This window comes from Octopus bimaculoides, chromosome 5 (assembly GCF_046866305.1).
Source record: "Octopus bimaculoides isolate indiv1 chromosome 5, ASM4686630v1, whole genome shotgun sequence".
Classification (NCBI taxonomy): domain Eukaryota; kingdom Metazoa; phylum Mollusca; class Cephalopoda; order Octopoda; family Octopodidae; genus Octopus; species Octopus bimaculoides.
In genome coordinates, this window is record NC_142932.1 from 3863813 (window position 1) to 3881540 (window position 17728).

The window sequence follows — 17728 nt, forward strand, 5'->3', positions numbered from 1 at the left end:
GGTTGGTATTTCTGTTTTCCTGTGAGCCAACCATATACTCTCAATTTTCCTCAACAAGAAAAGGAAAAAAACATTGGAGGAAACGGGAGAAAAAGGAGGAAACATTATTGATAGTATAAACAGTATCACAGAGAGATTTAAACCTTGAAATATACTCCTGCGATACTGTATCCTATCAAAGACAACAGAACTATCTCCTGTGTTTTACCACAAGAACAAAATCAGGTTATCAATGGCCTTGATAATGTAATCTGTAACTTTTTTTATGTGCATGTGTATACGTACGTCCATTCATGTATGTGACAAAGTAAATTAAATGGGTCCCCCGTTAGTTTCCACGAAGAGTAACCCAGTTGATCGATATGCTTACTCATTAAATTATATTTCCAGTGGAGGAGTCTTCTATTTGTTGCAATATTGTAATCTTTAGGCAAACTCTGCGTAGCGTCGTTTGTGACTTACTGTTATAAGCCATCTTACGGGCTTTCAACTGTGTTTGTCGACTTCATTTCACCATCAGTGGTTACAACCGAAAATGAAACACGATATGATCGAATTCGTGACATTGTGATAGGGAAGAAAAATGTTAAACGTTCAGCCAACACTATGCCCATACGTATTTACATACATGCATACGAGCACCTATCTATCTATCTATCTATTTTATTTTGTATTCTTGTGATAATATTTTGAAGAAATTAAATTTATTTAAACTTATTTACTTAGAAAACTAATTAAATTCTTGATTTCTGTAATTCTTTCTGTAACTTTTTTTTGTAAAATATTTATTGATTTTTTGAATTCCAGATTTAAAGATTTAGATTTAGATAATGATCAAGCAACCATAATTTACTTTTATATGGTATATATATATATATATATATATATATATATATATATATATATATATATATACATATATATATATGTATGTTTGTATATATATGTGTGTGTGTGTGTGTGTGTGTATACATATGTATATATATATATACATGTATATATATATATATAATATATATATATATATATATGTATGTATGTATGTATGTATGTATGTATGTATATTTGTTTTATTTAATTACTACTGTTGCATTGTTCCCTATGAAGCCTTAGATATTTGAGGAAACCAATATTAATGAAAATTTAACATACCCTAGTATGTTTTTTCTATTTTGTTTGGTTTATTTAGTTATCTATTTATTCATTTGTTTGTTTGTTCTAACCGGACGACTTATTTTATCTCATATCTCTTTGTAGGACGTGAAAACCAGGATTCACAAACCTTTAAAAAACAGCTGACCTGTAAACATTTGAACAACACATCAAATGCAGGGAAATGTTCTAAAGATATTAACGAGGAATATTATCATATCATTGTGACGAAAAGGCAACGCGAGGAAAGGAATCAACCATTTGGGAAAGAGCAGAAGGTGGAACAATATTAATGGATGTTAAAGAATTAAACACCTGAAACTATTCGAATTTATAAATTTGCAAAAGGTCAAAAAAAAAAAAGAAAAGAATTTTCTTGTCTTGATGAGTTCGTCAAGAAATATCTATAACCTAATCATATGCGCAACCATTTATTGGTTATAAACGGATTACAAAAAAGAAAGCTTTTTTGTATATATACTTGTATATAAATTTATATACACTAATATATATATGTGTGTGTGTATATCTATATGTAAATAACTGAAAGACCATATATTCTTGGAATTAATATTATCTAAGAAAAGTTGGACAATGTCAAACTAAAGAAGTTCCTATCACTGATGCTAATTAAAAGTGCAGAAACAAAAATTATTCCACGCCCTTGTTTATCTCACTCCTGATTATCTTAACGGCAATCTCACTCCTAAGTCTCTTATAAAAGTGTTCATTCCAGTATAGGTATTGTAGTAACCTATGTCGTTTTAAGCAAAACTCTTCTGTCAAGTCAACTATCATTGTAACACAAATTTTCCCCTTTTTACTCTGCTCTTAAACACTGCTCCAACGTTGCTGTAGCCATGAGGCCAGGCATCCACGCCACTGTGCTGCGAAGTAGGCACCAGCGACACAGACGACATTATCCACCAAGAGCGAATGCCTTTTCAACAAAAAGATTCCTTATTCTAGTGTTCCTCGGTTTTTCAGTCTTAATACCGGGTATAGCTCTCAGTGTGATTGGATTCCAGCCGGAAGAAAAGCACTACTCAGAGGATCAGAAAAGGTAAAAGTACAATGAAAATTCTTTCATACAATAATCTTCTTTTTCTTATTATTATTATCATTATGAAGATATTTTTACTTCATTAAAAATAACTACCTTTATTTCACAATTAATTTTAAATTGTTTTTGTTGATATCATTCATTATCGACGTTCAGTTCGTTTTTTAATTTTCTATTAACTTTTTGCTTATAATTCTAATTAAATTGACTGCTTAATTTAAAATGCATTATCCTTATTTTTTCGTTTGTTTTAATATTTTTGTGCAAATAAAACTTTGCTTATTTAAACGGCTCTCCTTATTTGATAATTTTCTGCCTGTTCTTCTCTTCATTTTCTCCTACTTTGTTGCATATTGCTTTTAATCTTCCCATCTACTTTTCTACGTGCGTGATGCTTCCAATCATTATCTTCTTGCTTCTACATGCAGTATAAAGCATCAAACACAACACATATTGAGAACATACTTACAGTGCAGCTTACAAATGAAATCGCAACAATTACTGCCGCAGTTAAATAATTGCAACTTTCTACGTATTAATCGAAGCGTACAGTATTATATATCCATTACGGCCGATATTACCAAATATTTTCACACTAGGGTTTCAACGGAGTGTTAAATAACAGCCTGATTACGTAATCCTGAGCTGTTCAGTAGTTATGGAATCAAATATGGCAGTTGCTCTCAATTTTTGGAGGTGAAAAGACATCTTTGTTGTGGTTGCTGTGAAAAAGATGACGATATGAATCGAGCAATGGTTAAGTTAAGAATCATGTTCTTTGGTGCCAAAACACCGAATCTGGAGGTGTTGCAAGGTGACAAGTGTTTTGAGGAAAAGTATGTAAGGGAAATGTATGCATGTTTTAGAATTGGTGGTCTTATAGAGCTGGAACCTGTGCAGTAGTATTATATGTGTAGCATTTTCGTAAGAGCAAGTTGTTGGGTGGGTGCCCAAAGGCCACATAAGCATCTGTGTTCGTCTGTGTGTTTTTGTTAATGTTTTCGTTAAGCTCTTTGGTTAAATTCTTTGGAGCATTTATGTAATATGCAGTGTGTGTAGGGTTACTCTATGTGTGGGAGATTATTTTGTGGCTCTGGAAAAGGGTCACAAAGGGTCATTGAGTTGATGCCCCCTGAGGTAGGGCGTGTGTGTGTGTCTGTGAGTGCGTCTGTGTATGTTCTGGTCAAACTCTTTGCTGGATTCCCAGGTATTGGTGGAGGGAGGGCCGAAGTAGGGGGAATGGCAGTTTGGGTCACGATAGAGCGCATATATATACATGTGCATGTCTATGTGTACATGTGCGTGTGTGTATGTACTTCAATAGCGATTTGATCGACTAAACCTGCAAAGTAGCACCACTGTGTAGCTATAGTGACATAAATGACATAAATAGTTTTATATCCTAGACAACCGTTGGATATATCATTTAACGATGCGGAGGTAAAATCACAAGATTGGGAAGACAGGGTAGAAGCAAAAAGAATAGGCAAAATGACATATGACAAGAGGCGAAAAATGGGAACAGAAAAGGCATTTAAACCAGGTAAAAAAATTAAATATACCTAAAAAAGAAAAGATATACCCATGGAAGGATATAAAACTTTCGCAAGACTCCAAAACGCCCTCTCAACAATTACTACCGACCTCTGTCTCAACCAATACGCTAATCTTTGTAAGAGTTCAGCTAGTCCATTCTTCCAATTCCTCAGGGGTGTCAATGATTCTCGCCAGAACATTTCCCCCTTTGAGATTGACTTCCGTTGGAAGTTAATATTATTTTTATTTATTCTTCTCTCATTACATCTCCCTTTTTGATATTTTCCTCCTAGGAAAGTTTAAAATTTCTTCTCTTTCGGCACTACTTCCAACCGTTCTATTTGTTTCCTCTTTCTTGTGTTACTACGCCTAGGTTCGATTTCTAGTGGCGTTGGAACATCAAAGGTGTCATAGAACACTTTCATGGGTATCTCTTTTCTTTTTTCCGTATATCTATTTTTTAGCTGGTTTAAATGTCTTTTCCGTTCCCATTTTTCGCCTCTTATCATATATGTCATTTTACGTATTCTTTTTGTTACTACTCCGTCTTCCTAACCTTGTCTTCCATTTTTATATATTTTGAAAAACACTTTGACACAGATATTAAAATGCATTGTCGTATATTTAGTGTTTTATCTATTTGTTTTTCTTACTGGTAGCAGCTTGTCGAAAATTGACTTTATTTTTCGAGCAATTATTTCCGCAAGCGACTTAACTGAAAAAGTGTTTGCGTTTGGTGCTATCCTATAAACCCTCAAGAATTGTCAACGCTGCGTCATTGACTAGCTCGTTTCTCGATTTCTTTAATGCTCTTTTAAATGTATCCACGAATCTTTCCGCTTGCCCGTTTTATCTTAGCTGATACGGAGGTGTAATGATATATTCCATTGAGTACATGTTGCACAAATTCTTAAATTCATTCGCCGTAAGCCTATGGTATCCGAGACACCATACGTAGCAAAAAGTTCGTGTAGAAATATCACAGTTACCGTGGATGTCGGTTTTCTACATTTACATATTCCTGGCCATTTTGATAAGCTATCTACCACTATTAGATAATATGATAATATGATTGGTTTAACGGCCCTACGAAATCTGTGTTGTCTGGACCATGAAATATCGGTCTTGGACCAAGGTTGAAATTTTATAAGTGGTGATTTCACTGCAAGAGTACAACCTCTGCAAGATTTTACCAGCTTCTCAATATCTAAATCCATTTTTGGCCAGTAAGCATAAATCCTCATAAACGACTTCATCCTAGAAATCCCTGAATGACCAGTGTGGAATTCCTCTAACATTCAACCTTAAAGTGAGGTAGGCATAACGAGCCTCTGTGCATACATAAGCACATTATCACATATCAAATACAAATTCGAAACTGTATTATGTCCAGCCACACGTATTTTTTTATTTGTTTCTTCTGATCTCTACCTTAATTTTTATTTCCTCCAATGTCACAGGCAATTCGCGCACAACATTGCACGATATATTTTTTTTTTTTCATTTTCGGCTTTTAACGCCGCTATCATTGTGTCTTCTAGTGGTTCACTGTATTTTGGTATTAACTTGACAAACCATCTGCATGTCATAATGTTTTCGATGGCAAATACTCCATTTTGAAGTCGTAATTCAGTAAGATCGTTCCCCAGCGCTGCAATCTATTGGCTGTATTTGTGGGGATATACATGCTTCAGATAGGTCCAACTTCGAAAAAATTTTCTCAATTCAATTTCGCGAAAATTTCCCCTGAACTTGGTAAAGGGTAATTATATGGCATCAAACATTCGTTTAATCCTGTTGAAAAATCAGCGCATACTTGGATTTTATTATTTTTTCCTTGACATAAACTGTTGGGGACGCCCATTTTGTGTAATCAATTTTTTGAATAACGCCAAGCTTTTCAAGTATATCCACTTCTTTAACTCGCTTCAACGCTGCGAAAGGTATCGTTCGTGTTTGTTTTAAAACCGCTTTCTTTCACTTGAACATTCGGCTTTGTTTTGGTGCAAAGACCCAACTCATCAGAAAAAACTTCAGGAAAAATTTTTTTTAATTATTTTTTTTAATGTTCCGACGCCTTATCTGTATTGGCGGAAGAACCATTCACATTTTTACAAAAAATATTTATGGTGAGGTCCCATAATTTAAATAGTTTCATCCAGTCTGTTCCAAATAAATTTGTTGTATTTTTCGGAGTATTTTTCGGAGTTTTAAAAAACATGAGTATGAGTTGAACACTGGGCTCGATGTAATCGACTTACCCCTCCCCGAAATTGCTTGTCTTGTACCAAAATTTGAAATTTTGTATATATATATATATATATATATATATATATATATATATATAGATATAGATATATATGTTTATGCACGTATATGTGTGTATCAACATTTATGCATATATATTTTGATACGTACTCATATAAATGTGCATGTATAGATATTGATATACATATACATACAAATATATATATATAGATATATATATATATATATATATATATATATATATATATATATATATATATACACACACACACACACACACACATACATACATATATTTAAGGCAGCGAGCTGGCTGAAACGTTAGCACGCCGGGCGAAATGTTTAGCGGTATTTTGTCTGTCTTTACGCTCTGATTTCAAATTTCACCGAGGTCGATTTTGTCTTTTATCCTTTCAGTGTCAATAAATTAAGTACCACTTGCGTACTGGGGTTGATCTAATCGATTGGTCCCCTCTCCAAAAATTCCACGCCTTATGCAGAAAAGAATATACATATATCTATTTTTACAAACACACACACACACACACACACACACACACACACACACACACACACACATATATATATATATATATATATATATATATATATATATATATATATATAAACGTTTATAGATGTGTGTGTATATTTATATCATCGGTTGCATATTACTAGTTATTTTATCTTTGTTTTCGCGGAAATATTGCCAACCCTTCAGAAAAGCTGGATGGAAAAGCGTAATTTGTTTTATGCTGGAGGTATATATATACTACTCGACAAAATAAAAATATAACTGATGTATTTCTCATATTGGAACAAACTGATAATTTATAATAAATATATCTCTGTCTGTGTGTGCGCGCGCGTGTGTACACTTTCATTTTATTTGTTTTAGCAAGAGAATTTGGCCATGACGGTGCACCACTATTGGTATGATTTCATTTCTACGGCAGGCTGTGATTTGGTGTGGTGTAGAATACTTTCCCAAAGCGCCGTCCTCATGGAAACAACTTTGTCTTCAAGAGAAATTAATGTTGTACTGTAGATTTCATCACTGTATTTTATTTTACTGCATCAAAATCTGGCATCTGCATTTTGCAGCAAGATCATTTTAGTATCTTAACCATATTGATTTTGGACCCCCAAATCACTGTTTTTAAACAGAATAACAGTGTTCTCAAGCTCCTTTCTGTACATGACACAGAAACTTTTTGTCTGCTATCCAGTGACTTTCAGCCTGTAGCAATCTAAATCTAAACGATGCACCTCTATAAGAAGCAAAGGTTCTTATAGAAATATCAACGGTTCGAAGGTCAAGAAAGGATCTGGGGTCACGGATTTCAAGAAGAAACAGCATTAAGTAAAAGCATTCTAACTTGGTTGCACAATAGAAACTGTAACAGGATAATTATCAATTGCAGCGCCTGTTTTTCTGTTTATTGGTTTATGTATTATAAGACGGTAATTGATAACTCAACAGGGTTTTAGCGAAAAAGACTATCTGGCAAGGTCTGAACATCGTTGTTAATGTAGTTTCTCTTAGAATTAGTGATGCTGAGCAATAGTTTCTGTTGTACGTAAAATTATTTCTTTGTCCATTCTCTAAATGAACAACCAATTGTATAGAAGGATATCGCTCATGAATGGGTAAACAAAGCGCTTCATTACGACAAATATAACATCTCATCTTGAAGTATCTGAAATATCTGTTGTTTGAGAGTAAACACTGCAGGATCGGAATCTTTCTTAATTTATTTACAAAAGAGCTTGATTAACTTTATGGAATTACAGTACGCTATATTTAATGGACATAGACTGTTTTAGTCTATCCATTGATTACCAATTACGTTATTAATTTTTGTTTCAAGACCCCAATTTTTAGCGCCTTTTGTTACTATGAAGAATGTCCTTCATCACATGCTGTAGTTCTATAATAAAATTCTTGAGATGTTTCATACACTATTTTGTCGTTCATGCAAGGTGCAGTTGGGTTGAGGTAACTGCATGAACTATGAACCATGTTCGATTTTACTATTTCATAAAGTTTTTGGTCTTTTGCGGAGTGCAGTATTTCTGAAGTCGCATTAGTGTGAGATTTTGCAAAAACCAACTAAATATATGTGCGTGAGGCAGACTTCTTTATTACCATTCAGTTGTGTACCTGTAACAACGTACTGATCAAAATTTAATTATAAGGTCCATCAATGTGGAGACTGAGATGGAAGATTATAGCAACAAGTTTATGTCTGTCGGTGATTAAATGTTCTGGAGAATATTTAATTGTCATGGAATCCTGCGTCTTCTCATGCAATATGTCTTAGGCTTCCTGTAAAACTGAATGGAAGACTACAGTTTCGAATCTCTGGTCTAGAAACATAACAGTTAATACCTTCTCGCAAATGGATGTATGATTCTCAGCGTAGCTCTTTTTTATGTTGCATAACCACACCGACTGTATTTTGATATACATATCTACAACGTATTATTTTTAAATAAATCTTGGTAGTAATGAAGATGATTCAAAAAAATACTTCGAATCATCTATTGATAAACATAATGATTCATACAGGGTGCAGGTTCTTTGGAAATGATTCCACCGATTTGTGGTATACCGAAGTGGCATCCAACTCCTCCGTTAATAAAAAGCAAGGCATATTGTAAAGCATCGTATAAACGATGAATTTCATTTATAAACTTGATACTACTTCGAAACAATACCTCGTTTGTTATATTCTTTTCCAACTTTAACAAATACAACTCAATACACTCGGGAACATTAAATCGACAGCCTTTTGTCAGTATCGATGACAACTTGAAAGTTCGCATTTCTTTCAGTTTTAAAATAAATTCTAATCTTGTATTCAAGTAGCTTTTGTCATTACATTGTACTTCTTTTTGAATGTCACCTACAAAATATATCTGTGAAAATTCTGAACCTTTATTCTGCAAAAGCTTAAGAGAGCTACTTCTTTGATAAATTTGTCTTGGCACTTTGAATGTCGGCAAAACCCCACTTTCCCTAATGATTTTTACACCGAATAATGTCATTTGAAAAGCATGATTGTATGCTCGATTGTTTTTTTTGTTTTTTTTTTAAGACGGTGTTTTTATTTTGAAGTGGTACCCAAATGAAGACTCCTTATAAGTTCTGGCAACTCAGTTATAGGTAAATGGACATTACCATTAAAACAATACCTACCACATGATCCCTTATTCCACTTTCTAGCATCACACTTTTCTCATGTTTTACATATAGAACCCAGAAATACAAATTTTTCAGATGCATAATCATGATTTGGATCATAATTAAACGCCATACACAGCCATTGCAGTCTAGGATTGGCTTGGCTTCATGCTCTTGCATTATGGAGTTGGAGCCATTCCAAATTAGTGATCCCAGATGCGTCATCATGCGTAGAGCCGACCAAGTGTACCAGTGCTCTACATCGCTGGCGGTTCTGTGCCAGCTCCTCTGCATCTTACAAGGTGACGTTGAGCCTCTGGAGATCTTCCACAATCACGCCCAGCCATCTGGTGCTGGGCCCGCCACGAAGACCCTTTCAACTGGCGGCTGCTGCGTCGAATGAGAGTAAACCAACAATGGAGACCTGACCCTGGAGATCAATCGCACGGATCATGTACTCCCTGTAGAATCCCCACTGGTGCTACTGCTCTATCTCCCGGAAGACGAAGTTCCGCATCTACAACGCATCGGTCCTCTCCAATCTCTTCTATGGAACGGAAACGTGGCCCCTCTCAAAGACTCTGGCGAAGAAGATCAACGGCTTCGATAGCAGAGTCCTGAGAACCATCGAGAACATCAGATAGCACCATTACGCTTTTAACAAAGAACTGCGCGCGCGCACGCATCAGCTCCTCGCCCACCTCATAACTATCTGTACGGACGTGTCATCTGACTCCCGCTGGATCATTCTTCCATTGCATTTGTTCATATGTCTGTCTGCAAATGTTTTTCCTTTTTAAATCCTACTTTTCAGTCTTTTACATTCTCTTGTCCGTCATTTATTCTGTCATTCTCTTTCCTTTTTCCAATCTTTTTTTTTTTTTCGTCTTTCTTATTTTCTAGTACTTTTTTATTTCAAAAATTTCCTTTCTCTGCTGTCTTTCTTCTCTATTTTTTCACTTCCTTGTTCGCTTGTCCACCTTTCATATTCCTTCACTTTTGTAACTTTATTTTCTATCTTTTTCATTTTCTTCTAACATTATCTTACCCTTATGCGCTGATATTCTTTAAATTCTCTTTTTTTTTCTTTTTTACTGACGTGTGTTGTTTTCCTTCCCTCTGCATTCCTCTTCATACTCCTTATTGTTTATAGGAAAGAGAGCATCGTAGTGGTCATTATCACTTAGACCGCTATATGATACAGGTATGTTCCTTTTCATAAGCGTTTGACCACGTATGATCTGAGAAAGAATTATTTCAACGTTATTTTTGAGATACTAAACCGCTACATTGCACAATTCACTAATGACAGCAAATATATATTACCGCTATGTTCCGTCCCTACTGATGTATGTTTGATATTCCTCTATTGTACTGTTAAGAATAAAAGAATGAACATGCCTCCAAATAATGCGTATGTGCTGTACGGCTTCTCAAAGAGTTCGGTAACTTGTACTGTTATTGAGCAAGATTGACACAATTCTAAACATGCAGTTAACCCTAACCCCCGACTTTTTAAAAGAGATAGTTAATTTGATTTTGTTCAATATTTTTCAATGAATTTAATTAGATACTTTGCCTTCAATTTAAACTTTAGATGGCTTCTTCGCGAAGAGAACGATGATTGATAATGTCAAAACCAAATACTGATAAGAATCAAAACAATACCAATTTCCTCTTTAGAAAGCTGTCTTCCTAGCTTCGAGATACATGACTCGCTAAGTACAATTTTATAAAAAAAAAATAAAGAAAAAAAAATTAACATTTTTCAATGAATTTAATAAGATACTTCACTTTCAATGTTGACTTTAGACACCTTTGTGAAGAGTATGGGGATTAATAATGTCATCAAGCAAAAGTGATAGGATTCAAAGCAATTAGTGTTCCTTCTGTACAAAGTTATCTTTTGCTTACAACTGGAAAAAGAAATACTTTTGTTGTTTCCCAATGAATTCGGTTTGAACATCGTTTGTCTAATATCTGTGTATAAGTGTGAGAGAGGGAGAGAAGGAGTGGGAAGAGGGAAGACAGGAGAAGCAGAGTGATATGAAAGTCAAAGAAGGTAAGGGGAGAAAATAAATGAGAGAATGGGTCGCAAATAGGAAAATATAAAGGAATATGAAAGGTAGGGAGAGATACAGAGAGAGGGGGAGAGATTGAGTGAGCGAGCGAGTGAGTGAGTGAGTGAGTGAGTGAGTGAGTGAAAGACAGGGAGAGGGAGGCGGGAAAAGAAAATTGGAAGCGTTTGACTTAATCGTAAATATGTGTGCGTTTGTGAGTATGCCGACTTTCACAGAATTGTAGATGATTTGTACATATTTGTGTTAAGAGTGAGTGCTGTCATCAATAAATGAATGTGTGCACATGCTATTGTTGTCTGGCTACAAAATAAACATGATCGAGTACATCTATGAGCAATTGTCTTTTTACTTCTTATCCAATATGTCCTCTCATTTTCCAAGTTGGTAGCGTGTAATTTATGGACAGAAAACGCGTTTATCTGAATAACTGTTGTAAAAATCACTAACCCTCTACCACTTCATGTTAATTTCTTACTTGGCTACATTTACCTCACACCAACCCTGCTCACCCTTCCTCCTATTTTTCAAACATCGCCAACTGATCGAGTTCAATTTTATAAGTTGTGAAATATGTAATATGTCTATGTATGTACGTATGTGTGTATGTGTTATTTCTTTACTACCCACAAGGGGCTACACACAGAGGGGACAAACAAGGACAGACAAACACGGATTAAGTCGATTATATCGACCCCAGTGCGTAACTGGTACTTATTTAATCGACCCCGAAAGGCAAAGTCGACCTCGGCGGAATTTGAACTCAGAACGTAGCGGCAGACGAAATACCGCATACACATATACGAATGCATACACATATACGTACACACACGCACACACACACATACACTCATACACACACATATGCTTCCTGGCCTCATCCTCTTTCGGAAATTTCGCCTCTACCGTGCCATATCCCACTCACCTTAGTGACGTACATTTTGGTGCTACACATTGGTCAGAAGCATTTTTTCTATTTACTTCAGTGCCGCTTGCTCTATTCTCCGACTTTTTATTCCTGTGCACATGTAAATAAGTTTTGAGGCTGCTATCTTGCCAGATGGATTTTGGTATATTTAATGCTTTGTTTGAACTCTTCGCAATGATGTTCTTAACATTTTTTTTTTTAATCCTGAAGGGACGAAAGAAATTTCTTGCATCTGGCGTACGGCGTTGGTGGACTCACGAATGTTAGATTTGTTAATTGCAGTGTCTTGATTACTTTTTTTATGTATTGGTGTTAATGAGGCGGTGGTGGTGATGGGGTGCGTATGCGTACTGAAGCGATCACTTAAATTTTCGTTTTTCTGTTTCTCATTTTCATTTTTTTTGTTGTTTTTATCATTTTCATTGCTGCTGTTGTTGTTGTTGTTTCGGTCAGTACTAGTGGTGACGGTGGTAATGGTGGTGCCTTACTTTGATATGGAGACGGCAGAGTTAAGACAGCTCTTCGAGTCTCTAATCTCACTCTCTTTGCTTTCCGTAGAGTTTTTTTTTTTTAATGAGTACTTTTCAGAGAATTAACCAGAAATTCTGAAGGGCGAAACATATAGGAGTATTGGAGCGCCTCACAACCTTTGGGAGATTATGTAAGTCACAGAACAAATATTTTGAACATATATATCCTTGAAAGACTGTCAAAATAAAGCGAAACTTACAAGCGATTCGAAGCGACGCGTTGCTGGCACTACAACAAAAAAAAATATTAATTGCTACAACAATAATACTCCCTTCTTCTCTAGACTCGAGTCTGAAATTTTGCGGGTGGGGGCTTGTCAATTACATCGACCCAGGGCTCAACTGGTGCTTTATTTTATTGACTCTGAAGGGATGAAAGGCAAAGTTGACGTCGGGGGAATCTAAACTCAAAACGCAGAGACGGCCGAAATGTCGCTAAGCATGTTGTCCGGCATGCTAATGATTCTGCCAGCTCATTACCTTCGTAATAATATTAATTCATTCTTTTATTAGCCACAAGGGCTTACATAAAACAACATGAAATGACATGACACAACATAAAAGACAACACAAGACGAGTCAAGGGGTTTTCATCGTGCAAACAATATATATATAACGATAAAAAATTGAACAAAATAAATCTCCCAAAAGGGAAAGCACTTTAAAGGTCCTCGCGGAAAATCCCACAAAAGCCACGGGTGCCTAATCAACAAGGCAAGAGCCCTTCTCCTTTTATTACCTCACGGGTGTACGCTCAGAATTGGTCCTTTCACACTGGCCATTCTTCCAGCATTCACCCACCTTTCAACAAGCTTGCTAGAAGGCAACACTTCCCTCTCCACCCTCACTTTCTTCTTCAAGTTAAACTTGAAGAAGTTGATGAGGCCTTGGCCAGAGAGGAAAGTGCCTGACTTTAGCCCTTTCAGACGAGTCCACCATACTATTTCTTTCGCTACAGCCACCAGATAATAATAATAATAATACTTTCTACTATAGGCCTTATGCCTAAAATTTGGTGGTAGGAAGCTAGTCGATTATATTGACCCCAGTCTTCAATTGGTTATTTTATCGACCCCGAATGGATGAAAGGCAAAGTCCATCGCGGCTGAATTTGAACTTAAGACTTAAAGACGAGAGAATGCGTTTATACCTGAAAAAACCATATGGGTTGCTAAAACGTATTGAATTTATGCGTTTAAATAAATTATAAACAAAACATATTAAAATTCGTATTCACGAAAAGACGTTTTAATATATGATTGTTACAAAAGAGCTTTCCTGTGGAAATATTTGCCGAAAGTTTCGAATACGCGAGCAAAGATATTGGTGAATTACAATTATTGAATTAAAATATTCATACAATGAAATTGTGAAATTATTAACAAAAGTTTCATTTTCGTGTGTGTGTGTGTGTGTGTGTGTGTGTGTGTGTGTGTGTGTGTGTGTGTGCGTGTGTGTGTGTGTCTGAGTGTGTCTCTGTGTGTCTGTGTATGTGCGTGTCTGTGTGTGTGTATGTCTGTGTGTGTTGTGCCTGTCTGTATGTCTGTGTCTATGTCTGCGTGCGTGCGTGCGTGCGTGCATGCGTGCGTGCGTGCGTGCGTGCGTACGTGCGTGCGTGCGTGCTAGCGTGCGTGCGTGCGTGCGTGCGTGCGTGTGTGTGTACAAATTATTTCTCTTTGGTATAACTATACTAATAACTAGTTTTTAGAACTCAATATGATTTAGAATAAAGCACTAGAAGATAAAAACACCGATCGTAATCTCAAGCCGTGACAAACTTAAGTCAATGTGAGCAAAACGGAATTCCTCGAAGCGAAACAAATGTGCTGAATCCAAAACTGATCAAATTATACGGAGTGATGCCAGCTTATCTCTCTCACATGCTAAATATATTTCGACAAAGCAGTTGAAAACTTCTTTTTACGGTGAACAAAGGAGAAGCTGTGCTGATAAATTCAACATGTGAAGCTATATTCAGCCAATTTTATGTGAGATTTCACTCTTTAATTGTTGCTTAGGTGCACCTTAGCTCAGTATACTTCACTGCGCAATTTAACTTCAAGAGAGCCACTTTCCAGTTTATATATTTCTTGATAAGGTACACGATCTGAATTGCACTCGAAAGCCATTTACTGCTGTAACTGATGAAAGTAAAAACGTCTATCGGGGTTTTCTTTATTCCACGTCTAGTCAAGCCCAGATAATTTGAATGTCTCACTTCGGTCCGAAGATGGAAGCGAGATAGTTGTGTAGCGATTTGTGAATGTTTAGCTTTCAATAAATATATTCTTGTGCACGTGTGTATACATGCGTGTGCGCCTGAGCGATGTGTGTGCATGTGCAATGTGTGTGCGTGTGCGATGTCTGTGCGTATATGTGAAAAACAGCTTGCCTATAATACGTATATACAGTATGCCCGAGAGAAATACCTCAAAGAAGTATTATATGTCTTAAATCGACATACAATAAAGTCTCTCATATCTACACACACACACACACACACACGTACACACACACACACACGCGCGCACACACACACACACATACACACACAATGCAAGAACTTGGGGCATTGGTTGATCGATGTTTTTTTTTTTAACAAGTATAGATGGTACGGACTGGAATGTTTAAGGTCTTTAAATCCAGCAGAGGAAAGCAACACAGATGTGTCGGTCTGAATCAGCTTTCTCGGGGAATCATACACTGTTCAGGTGAGATAACAAAACGCAAGCAATGTACGTGTGCGTGTGTGTGCGTGTGTGCGTGTGTGCGTGTGTGTGTGTGCAAAGGTAAATCAATAACGAACGACGAATTCAAATGCAAAACTAATGTTCAAGGGACGTTCACGGTGAATATTATAAATTTGTCGCTCGGTAAGTGTAAAAGTATGACCTTTCAGACATGGTTCTTCGTCGGATATGCAGAACAAAGTCCAAAAGAGAGGAGAAATGGAAAGAAAATGAGATAGAAACAAAGAATCAGGAATATGTATATATGTGTGTGTGTGTGTGTGTGAGAGAGAGAGAGAGAGAGAGAGAGAGAGAGTATAAACATATATGTATATTGTTTTTATCTTTTACTTGTTTCATTCATTAGACTGAGTAAATCGACCCCAGAGCTTATTTTTAGGTCTGGTACTTATTCTATCTTTCTCCCTTTCCGAATCGCTAAGTTACGTGGATGTAGACTGATCAACACCGGTTGTCAACCGATGGTGAGGGAACAAACACAAACACGAACACACACACACACACACACACACACACACACACACACACACACACACACAACTAGCTGAAATACCTCTTCTTGCTCGAGTTGAAAACTCGGGGATTTAATGGTAACGTTGGAAAGTAATTTATTTAATTTATAGTAAATTTTTTCGAAAAACACTCGGCTAAATTTCTAACTGAGTATAGCATGCACACTTTTCTTAAGTATTTTTAACGATTATTTTTTAGATATCAAGGTTTTAAATATATGTGAGTTCATTTCTGCAAAAATATTATAAAGAAATTAAAATTTTTTGAATCCTCCAGTTCCAATTTAAACGGACGTAATTTTAACCCTAATCCGAAACTATTGCCAAGAGTAAACACCAAACCCTAACTTTAGATGCTAGCCCTTAGCCCTCACCTTACACCCTAACTGTAAACCCTAATCTTAATCTAATCCCTAAAACCTACACCCTAGTCCTAATCTTAAATCCTAATACTAACCCTAATCCTAAATCCAAACTGCAACCCCCAACGCAAATTTTGAGGGTAAATCGCAATTTCTTATGTTTAAAGCATATATTTCTGGAATAAAATCTTGAAAACGGAGATTAGCACCAAGTATTTTGAAATTAAGTGGGACAAAAGAAAATTGATAAACAATTGTAATTTTGAAAAACCAGTCAAACAGCAATAGGTGTAAAACAACATGTAGTAAACGAATATGAAAAAAATGCGCGTTGGCGAACGGGGGCCGGGGGAGAGCACTCGAAAAATTCCAAGTTTTCTCATCCCCTGCCCCCCCCCCCGTTCACCAGCGCGCTTTCTTTTCATATTCGTTTACTACATGTTTTACACTTATTACACTAGTTGTTTTTTTTCCTTTTTTGCGACCGGGTGTCGAAGTGGGGTTACTGGATCGTGTGAATTATCCGAGTTCGCACCCCACCCATCCCCGTCACAAAAAAAATTGAAAAAAATAGTGTAATTGGTGTAAAATAATGTGTAGTAAACGAATATGAATAAAAAAAATTTTCGCCGACGAACGGGGAAGTAGTGAGAGGACTCGGAACATTCCCGATGTGAATTTTCCGAGTCTTCTCCCCGTCGCCAGCGCGCATTTTTTGGGTTTTTTCATATTTATTTACAATACGTTGTTTTTGCACTTTTTTTTTCTGCTCGGGTCAAGCACAATAATAAAATTTACGTGGCGAATTTATCCGAAGCTTCGTCAAACAATAATATTCGCTTCTAATCTAGGCACAAGGCCCGAAATTTTAGGGCGAAGTGCTTAGTGGTATTTCGTCTGTCTTTACGTTCAAATTCTGAGTTCAAATTCCGCCGAGGTCGACTTTGCCCTTCATCCTTTCGGGGTCGATGAATTAAGTATCAGTTGCGCACTCGGGTCGGTCTCATCGACTGGCCCTTCCCCAAACATTTCGGGCCTTGTACCTAGAGTAGAAAAGAAAAAAATGTTATTGCCTGCATCGATTTCAACTCGTTGCGTGTGTGTGTGTGTATGTGTGTGTGTGTATGTGTGTGTAAGAGAGTTAAAGAGGAAGAAGGAGTGAAAGGACTGTTGGAGAAAGATATATAGTATGGATAAGTTAAGCACGAATGAGCAGATGCTTATGTGTGGGTTGGGGTCAGTGTCATAGACAGAGGAACGTGTCTATCTGAACGACTTCTGTTGTAAAGTTACTAATCCTCTACCGCTCCACTTCGCGACAACCTCTCACTAACACTTCCTGCTACTCCTTAACATAACCTA

At 36.4% G+C, this 17728-nt stretch overlaps 1 protein-coding gene across 6 annotated transcripts in view; it reads left to right on the forward strand.

Moving 5' to 3' along the window:
• The window catches only part of LOC128247835 (uncharacterized), a 646611-nt gene that overhangs the window by 590231 nt on the left and 38652 nt on the right, over positions 1–17728 (forward strand). For all 6 annotated transcript variants that reach the window (XM_089351932.1, XM_089351933.1, XM_089351934.1 and 3 more), the window contains one exon: positions 1258–2215. In XM_089351932.1, coding sequence (XP_089208058.1) covers positions 2013–2215 — 203 coding nt within the window. In that variant the 5' untranslated portion in view covers positions 1258–2012. The remainder of the gene's footprint in view (positions 1–1257; positions 2216–17728) is intronic.